Source organism: Chenopodium quinoa, unplaced genomic scaffold (assembly GCF_001683475.1).
Source record: "Chenopodium quinoa cultivar QQ74 unplaced genomic scaffold, ASM168347v1, whole genome shotgun sequence".
NCBI classification, from domain to species: domain Eukaryota; kingdom Viridiplantae; phylum Streptophyta; class Magnoliopsida; order Caryophyllales; family Amaranthaceae; genus Chenopodium; species Chenopodium quinoa.
In genome coordinates this window covers 9,925,952-9,938,112 of record NW_018745684.1, presented here as the reverse complement: position 1 = coordinate 9,938,112, position 12,161 = coordinate 9,925,952, and the positions used below count along the sequence as shown (strand labels likewise).

General features: G+C 37.3%; 2 protein-coding genes across 2 annotated transcripts; one reads left to right on the top strand and one right to left on the bottom strand.

The window, feature by feature from the left end:
- The first annotated feature begins 1,037 nt into the window (after nt 1–1,037).
- Nucleotides 1,038–2,194, top strand: LOC110718058. The gene is made up of 3 exons (XM_021896861.1): nt 1,038–1,307; nt 1,398–1,466; nt 1,712–2,194. Exons 1-3 carry the CDS (start codon nt 1,038–1,040, stop codon nt 2,192–2,194), a joined length of 822 nt encoding a protein of 273 aa, XP_021752553.1.
- Nucleotides 2,195–4,563: 2,369 nt separating this feature from the next.
- Nucleotides 4,564–11,238, bottom strand: LOC110717630. The gene is made up of 4 exons (XM_021896377.1): nt 10,029–11,238; nt 8,099–8,336; nt 5,128–5,299; nt 4,564–5,024 (listed from the first exon to the last, which is right to left on the bottom strand). The coding sequence occupies exons 1-4, from the start codon at nt 10,963–10,965 to the stop codon at nt 4,599–4,601; spliced, it is 1,773 nt and encodes a 590-aa protein (XP_021752069.1). The 5' UTR covers nt 10,966–11,238; the 3' UTR covers nt 4,564–4,598.
- Nucleotides 11,239–12,161: the final 923 nt, after the last annotated feature.

Genomic DNA, 12,161 nt, shown 5'->3' with positions numbered 1-12,161 from the left:
AGTTTGAAAGGGTTTCTAGTTGTGGGAAGGTGTTGGATAAGGAGAAGGGAAAAAGAAATATGTAGCTAAAGGATTGGTTTTTGAGGATACTAGTGAGGGTAGTGAATCTGGGACTGAGGAGGGGTATTCTTCTGCTGATAGGAGTGACATTGACATAACTTGGGAGCCTGGTGAGGAGGAGTATGATAGTGGGGATGAAAGGTGGTTTATACAGAATTCTAAAGAGATTTTGGAGAAGGTAACAAGAAGTCTTGGGAAGCAGTTGGATGTACATGATCAGGGGGTTGTAAAGGATCCTAGGTCAAGGTTGAATGAGAACTTAGATGTGAGTGAGTTTCGAGGGAGAATCAGATGAGCTAAGGAGCTTGGATGGTTCATCAGATGAAGAGGACAACAGTCCTTGGTTTAATGAGAAAACTGACTTCACTAAGCCTGTTGTACTTGTTAATAAGCTTAAGTTCAGCAATGTTTTAGTTTTGAGGAAAGCTCTAAGAGTGCATGCCATAGAGAATAGGTATGAACACTACTTTTTACACAATGATAGTAGTAGGATTACTATTCAGTGTAGGAATAGATGTGGCTGTAAGTTTGACACAAAGACAAGTACGATGCCTTTGTGTATATGCAAGGGTGGAGTGAAGTGCAATTTCAAGATCCATGCTATGAAGTTAGTTAGACAGCAGACTTGGAAAATAAAAAGCATGAGGTTAAAGCATAGATGTGTGAGAAGCAGGGAGAACAAGAAGGTCACTGCAGAGTTCATTGCAGAGAGGTACCTTGAGGAGTTCAGAAGTAACCCTACCTAGAAAATTAAGCAGATCAGGGATAGGGTGTTGTAAGACCTGGGGGTTCAAGTGACCTACTTTAGGGCTTGGATGGCAAGATGTAGAGCTAAGTTGATAATTTTTGGTTCAGCAAGAGAGCAATATGCAAGGGTCTGGGATTATGGGAAGGCTATAATGAAATACAACCTAGGGTCTGGTTGTAATGTGGTGGTAGATGGAATTGAGTAGCTTGAGCCTCCCTTTTTTATGAGAATGTATGTTTGTTTGAGGCTTTTGAAAGATGGTTTCTTTAAGGGTTGTAGGCCAATCTTTGGGGTGGATGGCTGCCACTTGAAAGGAGCTTACCCAGGGCAGATTTTAGTTGCAGTGTCCAAAGATGGAAACAACAACATTTACCTTATTGCTTGGGCAACTTGTGAGGTTGTAAATAGGGAAACTTGGGTTTGGTTCCTGGAATCACTAATGCATAGCCTTGGGAGTGCAGATTGGTCATGCTTCACCTTCATGTCAGACAAGCATAAGGTAAAATTGTCTTGTTTTTTTCTAGTCTTTAATGTGTCTTGTTCTTTATTTTGTGAAGTATGATAACTGTATTTGGATGCTGTTAAACAGGGACTGGTTGAAGCTCTAGCTCAAGTTGTGCCAAATGCAGAAACAAGGTTCTGTGTTAGGCATATTTGGGCAAATTTCAAGCTAAGTTCACTAGATCAATTTTCAAGGAGCTTTTTAGGAGTGTTGCAAGAGCAACAACATATGTAAGTCTGTAGCTTAGATTATTTTGAACAAATTAAACTATGAAATTGAACTGGATTCAATGAGCTTAGATTGTTTTAAACTGGAACACTGTTCTTGTTGTGTGTGTAGCTTAGATTGTTATGAACAAATTTAAGAGCTTGACTAGAACACTGTTCTTGTTGTGTTTGTAGCTTGAGTATGAAATACTAATGCAACAGATTAAGGAGCTTGATGAGGAGGCTTATGATTACTTGAACAATATCCCTACTCAACACTGGTGCAGACATGCATTCAGTGACAATTGCAGGTCCAACATGTTACTAAACAACATGTGTGAGACTTTCAATGCAGTTATTAGAGATGCAAGGGACAAACTTATCCTCACCCAAATGGAATGGATGAAGAGGTACATGATGAGGAGAAACAATGAGAAGTGGGAGGACTCCAAGGAAATCACAAGCAACTTGACTCCATATGTTCATAAGCTGTTTCAAAGGATGAGCTATGTGTCTAAGAATTGCATTGTTCAAGCTGCCAAGGATGACACTTATGAAGTGCAATTGAAGGATGACCAGGTTCTAGTTGACTTGGGAAATGGGACTTGTTCCTCCAATCATTGGCAGCTTACAGGCATCCCATGTGTTCATGCCTTTGCATGCATAATGGATCAATGAAGTGATGCTGAGCAATATGTCCACCCCTATTACAGTATAGCCACCTACAGAGCAGCATATGAGCCTGCAATTCAACCAATGTCAGGGCCAAAGCATTAGGGCAGAGTTAACATGAGAGAGCCTCAGCCACCAGCCTTCAAGGTGCAGCTTGGAAGGCCCAAATTGAAGAAAAGAAAGCTGGAGCCTGGTGAGGGAACTTCTACAGCAGGGGGGCAGCAGGGAGGAAAGAAAAGGAAAAAAACAATGCAGGAATTGTGGTGGATTTTTCCACTATGCCAAGACTTGCAAGCTCCCAACTATACTTGAACCAACTGAGCAAAGATCTGCAGGGAGACCCCCCTTTAACCTCCCCATGGATAGTAGATCAGAGGAAGAAGAGTGAGATTAGAGCTGCTAAGAAGGTATTCTTTGGTACTTGTTCAATTTCTTTTCTTTTTTTTATTTTGTGATGCAATTAGATGTTGAAACTTTTTATTTTGTGATGCAATTAGATGTTGAAACTTGTTTTTTTCTCTGTTAACCACAGAGTGCAGTAGGGGTTGGTCCAAATAGCATTGGGAACAAGACTTTTCCCCAAGAGCAACTAGGCTGTGAACCACTCAGCAAGAGAAAGGTTCAAATAGTCAACAAGCCCAGCCAAGGTCCAACCAACATATCACCCCCTCTTCCAGTCAACTTGAACCCAGAAACAGAGACATAATGCAACATATTGGAGTGCAGACAAGGAGTTTGCTAAGCTACAGACTTTCAAACATGCAAATTTGACTCAATGAACTAGCTGTTGTTTCCTTTTTCAAAACTAGACTTTTAGGTTGTTATTTTGAACATTAGCATGCAGTAGACTAAGTGTAACACTTAGAGGTTGTTTTTTGAACTCATAGTTTAGGTGTTAGGCTTTGTAAGCTTATTTTGATCAAGTCATACTCTGGTGTTAGGCTTTAAAAGCCTATTTTGTTAAGTAATGCAAGTAATTTGCTCATATGGTTTCAATGCAATTTCAAATTACTAAGTAGTTGCTTTAATCATTCCATCCAAAATATTGTATACAATACATTGCAAAAGTGGTTCAATGCCACTATAAACCATTACAAAAGCCTTACTAGTATTGTTCATGCCTTAGGACAAATTACATTTTAAGCATTACAAACCCCCCAATAACTACCATCACTAACATTTTAAGCATTACTAAACTAATCCCAAAAGCAACACACAGAACAGAGTGCTCTGATCTTCCATTTCTTCCATGCATCTCTCTGTTATTCTTCTTCCTATCTGAGTTTAAAGCCTTGCATTTCATCTTTAGGCTGTCCACTTCATTGAGCAAACACCTCATCTGTCCACCAAGATCATCAACTTCCGTTTTATAGTCAGTAATTTCTCCCTTCAACAGCTTCTTGTCCAACAACAAATTGTTGATCACCTCTGGTTGCCAGGCTGTCCCATTAGGTTCATCCACCCATTCAAATGCTTTACAAGTCCCTGCTTTCAGTTACAGCATCATAGAACTTGCATGTTCTGAACTTCCGATTAGGGTTATCCCTTGTTCAACTGGTAAGCTTCGCAAAAGGAACGCCACACTTGCACTTCTTCTCCCTTGAAGGAGAGGAACTTATGAAAGACATCTCCTGCATCAATATGCCATCCACAATAAGCAAAACCATTCCTACTATGAAAAACCATACAAATGAACCAAGGAAGTTAAACAATCAGTCCTAAAAATTAAAACCCCCAATTTATTTTTGCGATGAACCCTAAGTTCATTTTTTCTCAAATATGAGGACAATTAACACGCATACTTCATGAAATAAGTACGAATTATATGATTACTTACACATGCGAACTGAATTATGCACTTAATTCAACAACATAGATTGATTTACATAACATTTAAGAAAGATAAATTAGGGTTTTCTGCAGTGGTATTGAAGCAACTACCTGATTTCAAATCTTCCTCCCCGAACAATGATGCTTAAATCAAACAATTTGGGCAATTTGATTGTTGAATTCGCAAAATTTGAACCCTAATTTTGTGTAAACAGATCAACAGTTGAATGATTGTGAAGGATATCGCAGCTATATAAAAGACTTTGAAAAAAAATAGCCATTGCAGTGGGCCCAACTAACAGTTCCTTTAACGTGGTAACCATTTAGGTGGTGAAACCAAAATTTTAATTTTTTAAGTGGTGTTATAATAAAACTTTGAAATTTTATGGTGTTATAATCAAAATTTTGTGTTTTTCCTGGTGTTATTTAGTAAAATTTCCTGTATAAATTACTAAATTAGGACTAACATATATACAGTGTTAATGTAGTCAAAATTATCCCAAAGTATACAAATTTAGTAAAACTAATCATAGGGCAAAATGAGCTTAATCAAAATAAGTACTTCGTATAACATAACTCATCAATTTCCTGACTGTCCAAAAACCCTCCCAGAAATTGTTGCCAAAACATTTAGCATTATGACCTCATCATCAATTTCAGCTTTTTCAGCCCGCAATTTAGCACAACTTCGAAGCAAACAGCGGAGAGATGCACAAGTATCAGCATCCAATGGAGTCTCAATTACTGCACACAGAGCAAAGAGCCATGCACAATCTTCCTTTGACAAATCACTTGCACTCTCAAACAAGCTTATGCGTCTTCTCAGCATAGTGACTCTAGTTACAGGGTCCATTGCTAAGACTGCAGATAATGTTGGAGCTCCTGATGTCAGCTTAAGTGACGCTAAATTCGGAGAGGCGTTACTCTTGAGTTCATGGCGAGCAAAAATAACTGATTCTGAGTCGGCAGAAACAGCATCACTGGTATTCTGAAGGCTTGATAGAGCCTACAGCCAAGAAAATATAGGTCAATGGTCAATGATTGAACTCTAATAGAATTTAATTTGCTACTAGATATCAATGGAAAATAAGAAAATTCAAACTACTTACCAGCCTCAACTTCGAAAAGTCAGCAATGAACTCATCTACCCATGGCCTCTGTGGAACAAGATGTGGAGGGCACTCTTCGATATCAGGTATATCGGGCATGTAAACACTCTGGTCCTTGATTTTGATTTCAAGCTTAGCGATCTTAACTTTTGGAATACGCTTAGCTTCCCACCTATGAGAAAAGACAATGCAATCTTTCAGTACAAAAAAAAGTCTTTACTGGTGCCCCCAGAACATACTAAAACATTTACAAGCCTTCTAATCAAGAATCATCCATTTTCTTCTCGGCTTTTCATCTTTATTGTTAAGAGCTTCTAGGCTGCAGCAGCATAGCAAAGGGAAAACTTTTAGAAGCCAGATTAAATGTTATGCTGTTTGTCTTTCAAGTGGCATGTATATGTACTTCTGAGAAGATAAAAAACGCAGTTATTTTTTGTTTTAGCAGCTTTCTTCTTGCATATGATGCACTAGCTTCCCTCCAACACTTCCTCCTATAAAGCGATGTGTTTAACACTAATACAGTATCCAGCTGAAAGCCTTGAATGTGTTTTGATAAATTTTAGCGGTCAAATTGTATATAGCATGGTTTTGGTAATTAATGAGTCTGAATATTTCCCAAAAGAGGTATTTGTGCATATTTCTCCCACTCCTACTTCAAATAACTAGTCTAAAAAGGCAATACATTATCACAGATTCACAGGAGTGACAGGACACATCCAAACCAAACAGATCATATCTCTGCTTCTTGCTTTCGACTTCTAAGATAAATAAATTGGCTTATTTTCTAAACAGATCATATCTCAAATGTAAAAACAAAAAAAAAAAAATAATAAAATAAAAAACAAAAAAAAAAATAACTGCCAATGTTATTTCTGGAGTTCAAATGCTCTAAGACATGATGAGAAGGGTTCTTTGGCCTCTGATAACTGAAAGTAGGAGCACATCACCCACAAGTGATTAGAATGTAACCCAATGTGTCTACTTTTTAGATTAGACTGTTGTTTCAAGAGAAGAACAACCCAAAAGGGTTTATTACGCAAAGGCAATCCTGTGAACTGAACTGAACTGAACCTGAACCTCGTTTCCTATTCTTGTATACTCCATAGTTCAGATTACGTCATAACAGCAAACAATAGATATTGATAAAGCACTAACGTGTCTAGAAGTAACTAAAAGTAACTGAAACATTAAAACGCTTCTTAAGATGTGGTATGCCCGACCCATGGTCATACTTGGAGCAAACTCATAATATGTCAAACTTGGAGAATATACTCCAAGAAATATATCTCTACATATGAAAATAGGGAGACTAAAGGTGGATAGATCTTTCCAGCAGTATCAGAATAATTCCAACCTAGTGCCACCTTAACAGGAGCATGCTTCACATCTATTACTAGTATACTAGTCAAACACTCAATTTGGATTTTGGCTGGAATCTACAGAAAGGTAGTACACTTTTGATGTAAGCAAAGCTTCACTTTTTCATTGCTACTATAGAAGTATGAATTGGGGCACATGTACTTAGTAAGTGCAGGTATTCTCTTATGGCTGGAATCTGCAGAAAGGTAGTAAACTCCAACATAAGCCATGCCACACTTTCTGTAAGCTTAAATTGACAACGTGTTACCCACTCACCAGCATTTTCTTTTAAGAACTTCAGCACAATTCTTTTAAAGTGAACAAACTTACAGAATTCAGAATCTTTGCTATTTGCAATTCAATGAGATACTTACATGTAGTTAATTTTGAATATTTTCATAAGTACTAGAGGTTTCATAATTTTTATTTTATTTTTTTTATTTTTTTTTTTGAGGAAAAATAGAGGTTTCATACTTGAAAAATAATATATTGACCAAAAAGTAATGCCTAAATGAACCATCACCCAAAACAGAGATGTTAAACAGCATGATTCTTCTCCTGCATTTTTCTTCTCCTCCCCTTTCCCCACCCTTAATCTTGCTTCCTTCACCTTTCATTTTGACTGCAGTTAAAGCAGCTTCATCAACGCCTCAAAACATCTCATAATCCCCCTTATTCTCCCTAGGTCTTAAATATCTACTTTTCATCATATACTTCCATTCCTGGTTTATGTTTCGTGATTTGGATATCTTTCTATTACTCTGTTTTCAGATTATATTTCTGCCACTGAAAGACTAATATGAATAATTAGAGCACAGCAATATACAAATGATTTTAGGGGGAATGAGGGACAAGTGAAAATGAGGAAAAGAAAACTTCCTCTATCTGATCAGAGAGACGGACAGGAAAAAAAGGCATACATACATGATACATGCATAAAAAGCCATACGGTGATCAGTAACCAAAAAAAAGTGGTTCCTGATAGAGTAAGCCAGTGCCATGCTCTATCACAGTCCTAATTTGATTCTAAAGTTAAAGACATTTTGTTTACCATTGACAAAAGATACTTGTATCAGAATTAAGACATTTTTTATGAAATAGAGCTTTTGTACTCATTTGATTTGGAAATGACACAATTGACAAAAGATACTTGTCAGAATTGTAATTTTATTAATATTTTTATTTACATAGAATACAGCAGAGTTTCTACTAAGATGCTAATGGGATTAAATTGTCAAGTTCATCAAATTAAATGCTCTATATCGAATTCACCACCTTATGGTGCATTATTCAGGCAGCCAAAATTGCAAGTCATGTAAAAGCTCCAAAGGTCAAAGTCTTGGAGGAAATAATGAATCTTTTATGCCGCAAAAATAACAAGATTGAGTTAGAATATCAAACAGAATTTCCAGTCCCAAATTCCCAATGAACAAGAATAGAGACAGCATGTAATTATTTTAGAACTAAGAAAGTACCTGCAAATTAACTTACGAAATAGCAGGGGTTTGCCCAATAAAGAATGCTCATTGATAAAATTGATGAATAGGTTGTCATCAAAATATTTCTTTTTCAAAATAAGAAGCAAGGAAACTTAAAAGAACATGAAGTATACCTGACACGTCTCAGGTATTCTAATCCATCTTCTGGTGGCCCAGATTCAAAATCTGGTTCACCTTCAACCTTAAAAGCAGGTCTATGAATGCCCTCAAATTCATCATCACTCTCTTCATCTTCACTCCAATCCCCTACCAAATCATCACCATCCTTGCCACTATGGTCCCTCTCACAAGTACAATTTGAAGAACTAATAATTTCTGCTTCATAACTTGCGTTTCCTGAACACGATTCTCCTGAAAGACATCATAGAGCTTAGCAAATCTAAACTGTCAAGGGAATTGACATCCTATGGTTGCAATAGAGAAAGATATGGGAGTGAAGTAACGAGTCTGCAGTCATTCAACAGCCAAAGCACTCATACAGGTGAAAATCAAAGCAAAATTCACTATCAGATATTATTCACATATAGCACCATGCTACTCGCAATCAAGTTCTATACAGATTGAGCAAGTGGTCATCTACAACGCTAATACACTATCGCACATAGTACACTATATACCAGCGGTATTCACAACTCGAACTAGACACTATCAACTTGGACTAGTAATCAGGCATCAAGATCAAATGTCAATTGATCAGGCCTTAGCAGTTAGTAGCTATCTTCTTTCTTCTGTAGACAAACATGTTTGGATTATAGCATCTTCCCCTTGCAGCAGCCATACCTGTGACAAAAGAAATCGATCTATCAAATTGACACAACCAACCAAAGAAGATAACTCAGACAACAAAAGGCATAATGATCCCACCCACTTTCTGATAAAACAGAACTAAGCTGCATGAAGTGTCAAAGAACGTGAAGTGTGAGAGAAAAGCTTGATGGTGAATGAGGAATAAAAGTTGAAGTATACTGAAGCATGTCTCAAGATTCAATTAAGACCATGCAGGGACAATGGTTGAGGAAAACACAAGGAAGAACAACGGAAAAAACCTCTTTTAACTTGCTGGAGTTAGAATCTTTATGACTGTGTTTTCCTCCTCCCGCGAACACAAAACAAAGCCTAATGATATGATACAAGAAGAGAAAGGCAGGCTACAAAGCAGAAACAGGCAGAAATAGCAGAATCGAAGCTGTGTGCACCTTTATCTCCCAACATAATTAAAACAATTTAATGAAAACCTCCAGAAAATTTCAAATAAATACTACTTGCTCAATCCTGTCCAAGTCATGTTAGAAGTCTTAGGACAGAAGGGACAACAAGTTACTGTTAGTTGATGATTATTCTCATTGACCAATCAAAGAGCCCTCCCAACATCAATCGTACAGGCCAGTAGGGCAGACAAGATAAGGAAAGGATTAAAAGGCAAACAACAATGGCAATAGTGAATTTTGTAGTAGGGAAAATTTTCTGGAAACCATATTCAAATTACCAAAATGATACTCGATGAACATATCAGAAAGTTACAGAGCACTATGACGTTTTGCAAATGAAGTTTCAGATAAGCTACCCCATTACCTTGACAGTTTTTCTACCATGCATATACACATCAGCCAGGCTTGAGTATATATCTATAGTATAACCTAGAAACATCAAGTAACCAAGGAAAAACTAACATTGGATAACAATATATTCAGGCAAACATCAATCAAGAACACAGACCAAAACCATCTCCATCTTATTGGCAACGACAGCCTCAGAAAAGACTCTATCAACTCTAAAAACCACAATAAAGTTGTAATTTTGCATAGACCTAATTAAATCATACGCAAATTCCATAGGCCAGCAGTGCAAAAATCACTCAAATCAATCAAGATATCAAAGAAACAATTCAACGATTTCTTCAAGATTGAAATGTACAAAAGTAACACAAAATAATCCGAATTGGCAACATAAAACCATCAAAAATAGTTCAACAAATCATACAAACAACTCAAACTGAGAACAGAATTCAAATTCAAAGAACAAAGAGGGAAAAAGAGAACATACCCAAAAATCCTTGGTTTTTGAAAGTAGGAACATGTGAGCAAGAAGTACCCAGAAATCCTCCATTGTTACAGTTCTTCCTACCACCACCAGTCTGTTGATTCTTAAAACTAACCAATTCATCATACTCCTTCTTCACAGCAGCAGAAAATCCATTGTAAATTTCAAACCAAAACTTCTTCTGACCTTTAACGTTCACATACCTCATCACCTCCATATCTTTCCTTGAGTACATACACTTTCTCTTTCCTCCATTAAAATCAGCAGCAACAAAACCAGTGTTGTTTCTTGCATTACTCTTCTTCCCATTCCTTCGATTTCTCTTCGCTTCAGTCATTGTTACATCATCAACGAAAGGAACACCAACCCCAAGAAGCAAAGTTCCGTCAATCATCTCAATCTTCAATGAACTTGTTGAATCTTCACCCTTTACCAATTTCTGCAAAATCCCATTAAAATTCTCCCCCTTTTTCGCCGATTCCAATTGCACAACCTCACTTTCAGCTTCACCAGATTGATTTTCCAAGGAATTTTCATCTTTAACTCCATTAAATTCATCAGAACCCTCGTCGATTTCCCCCAAATCAGATTGAGGAAGTTCATCCTTTCCATCAAGATTCAACAGTTCCTTGGAATTAACACCCGATTGTTCAATTTCAGCAAAATTTACAGAATCTTGGAGGGATTCATCAGTCATAACACCCTCTTCAGAAAGGGAGAGCTTCGCCTTTTTTGGGGATTGTTCTGGGGAAGAATCAGTTTTCTGGGTTTCAGTAAGACCCACTTCAAGAATTAAGGGTTTGGCTTCCGAAGATGAAGGAAGAGAGAGAGTAGGAACTGGGTTTAACGAATTGAGGGGTAATTCGTGGGTGTCAGTGATTCTTCGTTTGTGGGAATGAGGAGAGGTTTCCGGTGATGGGAATGGTGATTCTTCCGCCATTGTTTCACTGTTCAGAATTACAGAACAAGGAGAGAGAGCAGAGAATGGAGGGAGGTTTGATTTTGCAGAAATACAGGAAGAAAGCGGAAATTGAAAATTTGAAAATTGAATGAAGATTGAAGAATGAAAGTGGAAGAAAATGAGATTTAGGGAGGGTTTTATAGAGAGGGTATTTGAGACGGTAGATTACGGAACGGACGAATGACAGAATGACGAGCTGCTTGAGTCAAGGGTTTTGTGGTTTGAGTCCTGACATTAACTAAAAGCTGGTATTGGGTCGGGCTGCACAAGGTCATGATACAAAATGGGTACGAAAAAAAAAGTGTACCATGACATGGGTGCAGGTAGAGGTGGGCATGGGCCGTGTCGGGCCGCCACGGACCATGCCTCGCCGTGCTTGGTGGTGGCTCGTGCTGGGCCGTGCCGTGCCTGCTTCTTGGCGGGCCGTGTCGTGCCGGGCCACCATTTGGCACACCCCACTCACGGCACGGCACGACCCACGTGCCTAGCGTGTCGTGCCGGGTCGGACAGCGGGCCGCCCACTTTTTTTTTAAAATTGATATATTTAAATATTTTATTAATTTATGTTTTTTATTATTATTATTATATTATTATTATTATTTATTATTATTATTATTATTATTTTAGTTCTTTTACTTATTTATTATTATTTATGTTATTTTTATTATTAATATATTATAATTAATTTTATTTTTTATTATTATACATCTTTATTATTATTTAGAAAAAACAACAATGCATATAATTAAAAAATTGACTTGTGTGATAAGAAAAGAATTGATGAATAACTTATTTTATTATACGCCGGTACGATAAATCAATAATACAATAATTGATAATGATAAAAATCGTACAATAATTGATGAATAACTTAACTTTATTGCTTATTTTTTTATTATACGGGGTTCGATAATACAAATAATAGCTATAATCAATAGTATGTAATCTAATTATTCTTCTTGTTTGTCTTCGTCTTCTTCTTCTTGTTCAAGTTCACGGCCAATTGAATTGATTGGGAACTGGTAGAACCCGACGTTCCTTCATCGTCGTCGTTTTGTGCATAAGTACAATCTTGGGGCGAGTTTCAGCATCCAACCAATCCTTGAAACAAACACACATTTCAAGTGTTTCGGGTTTCAGACTTGTTCTTCTATCGTCTAAAACCCTTCCTAACG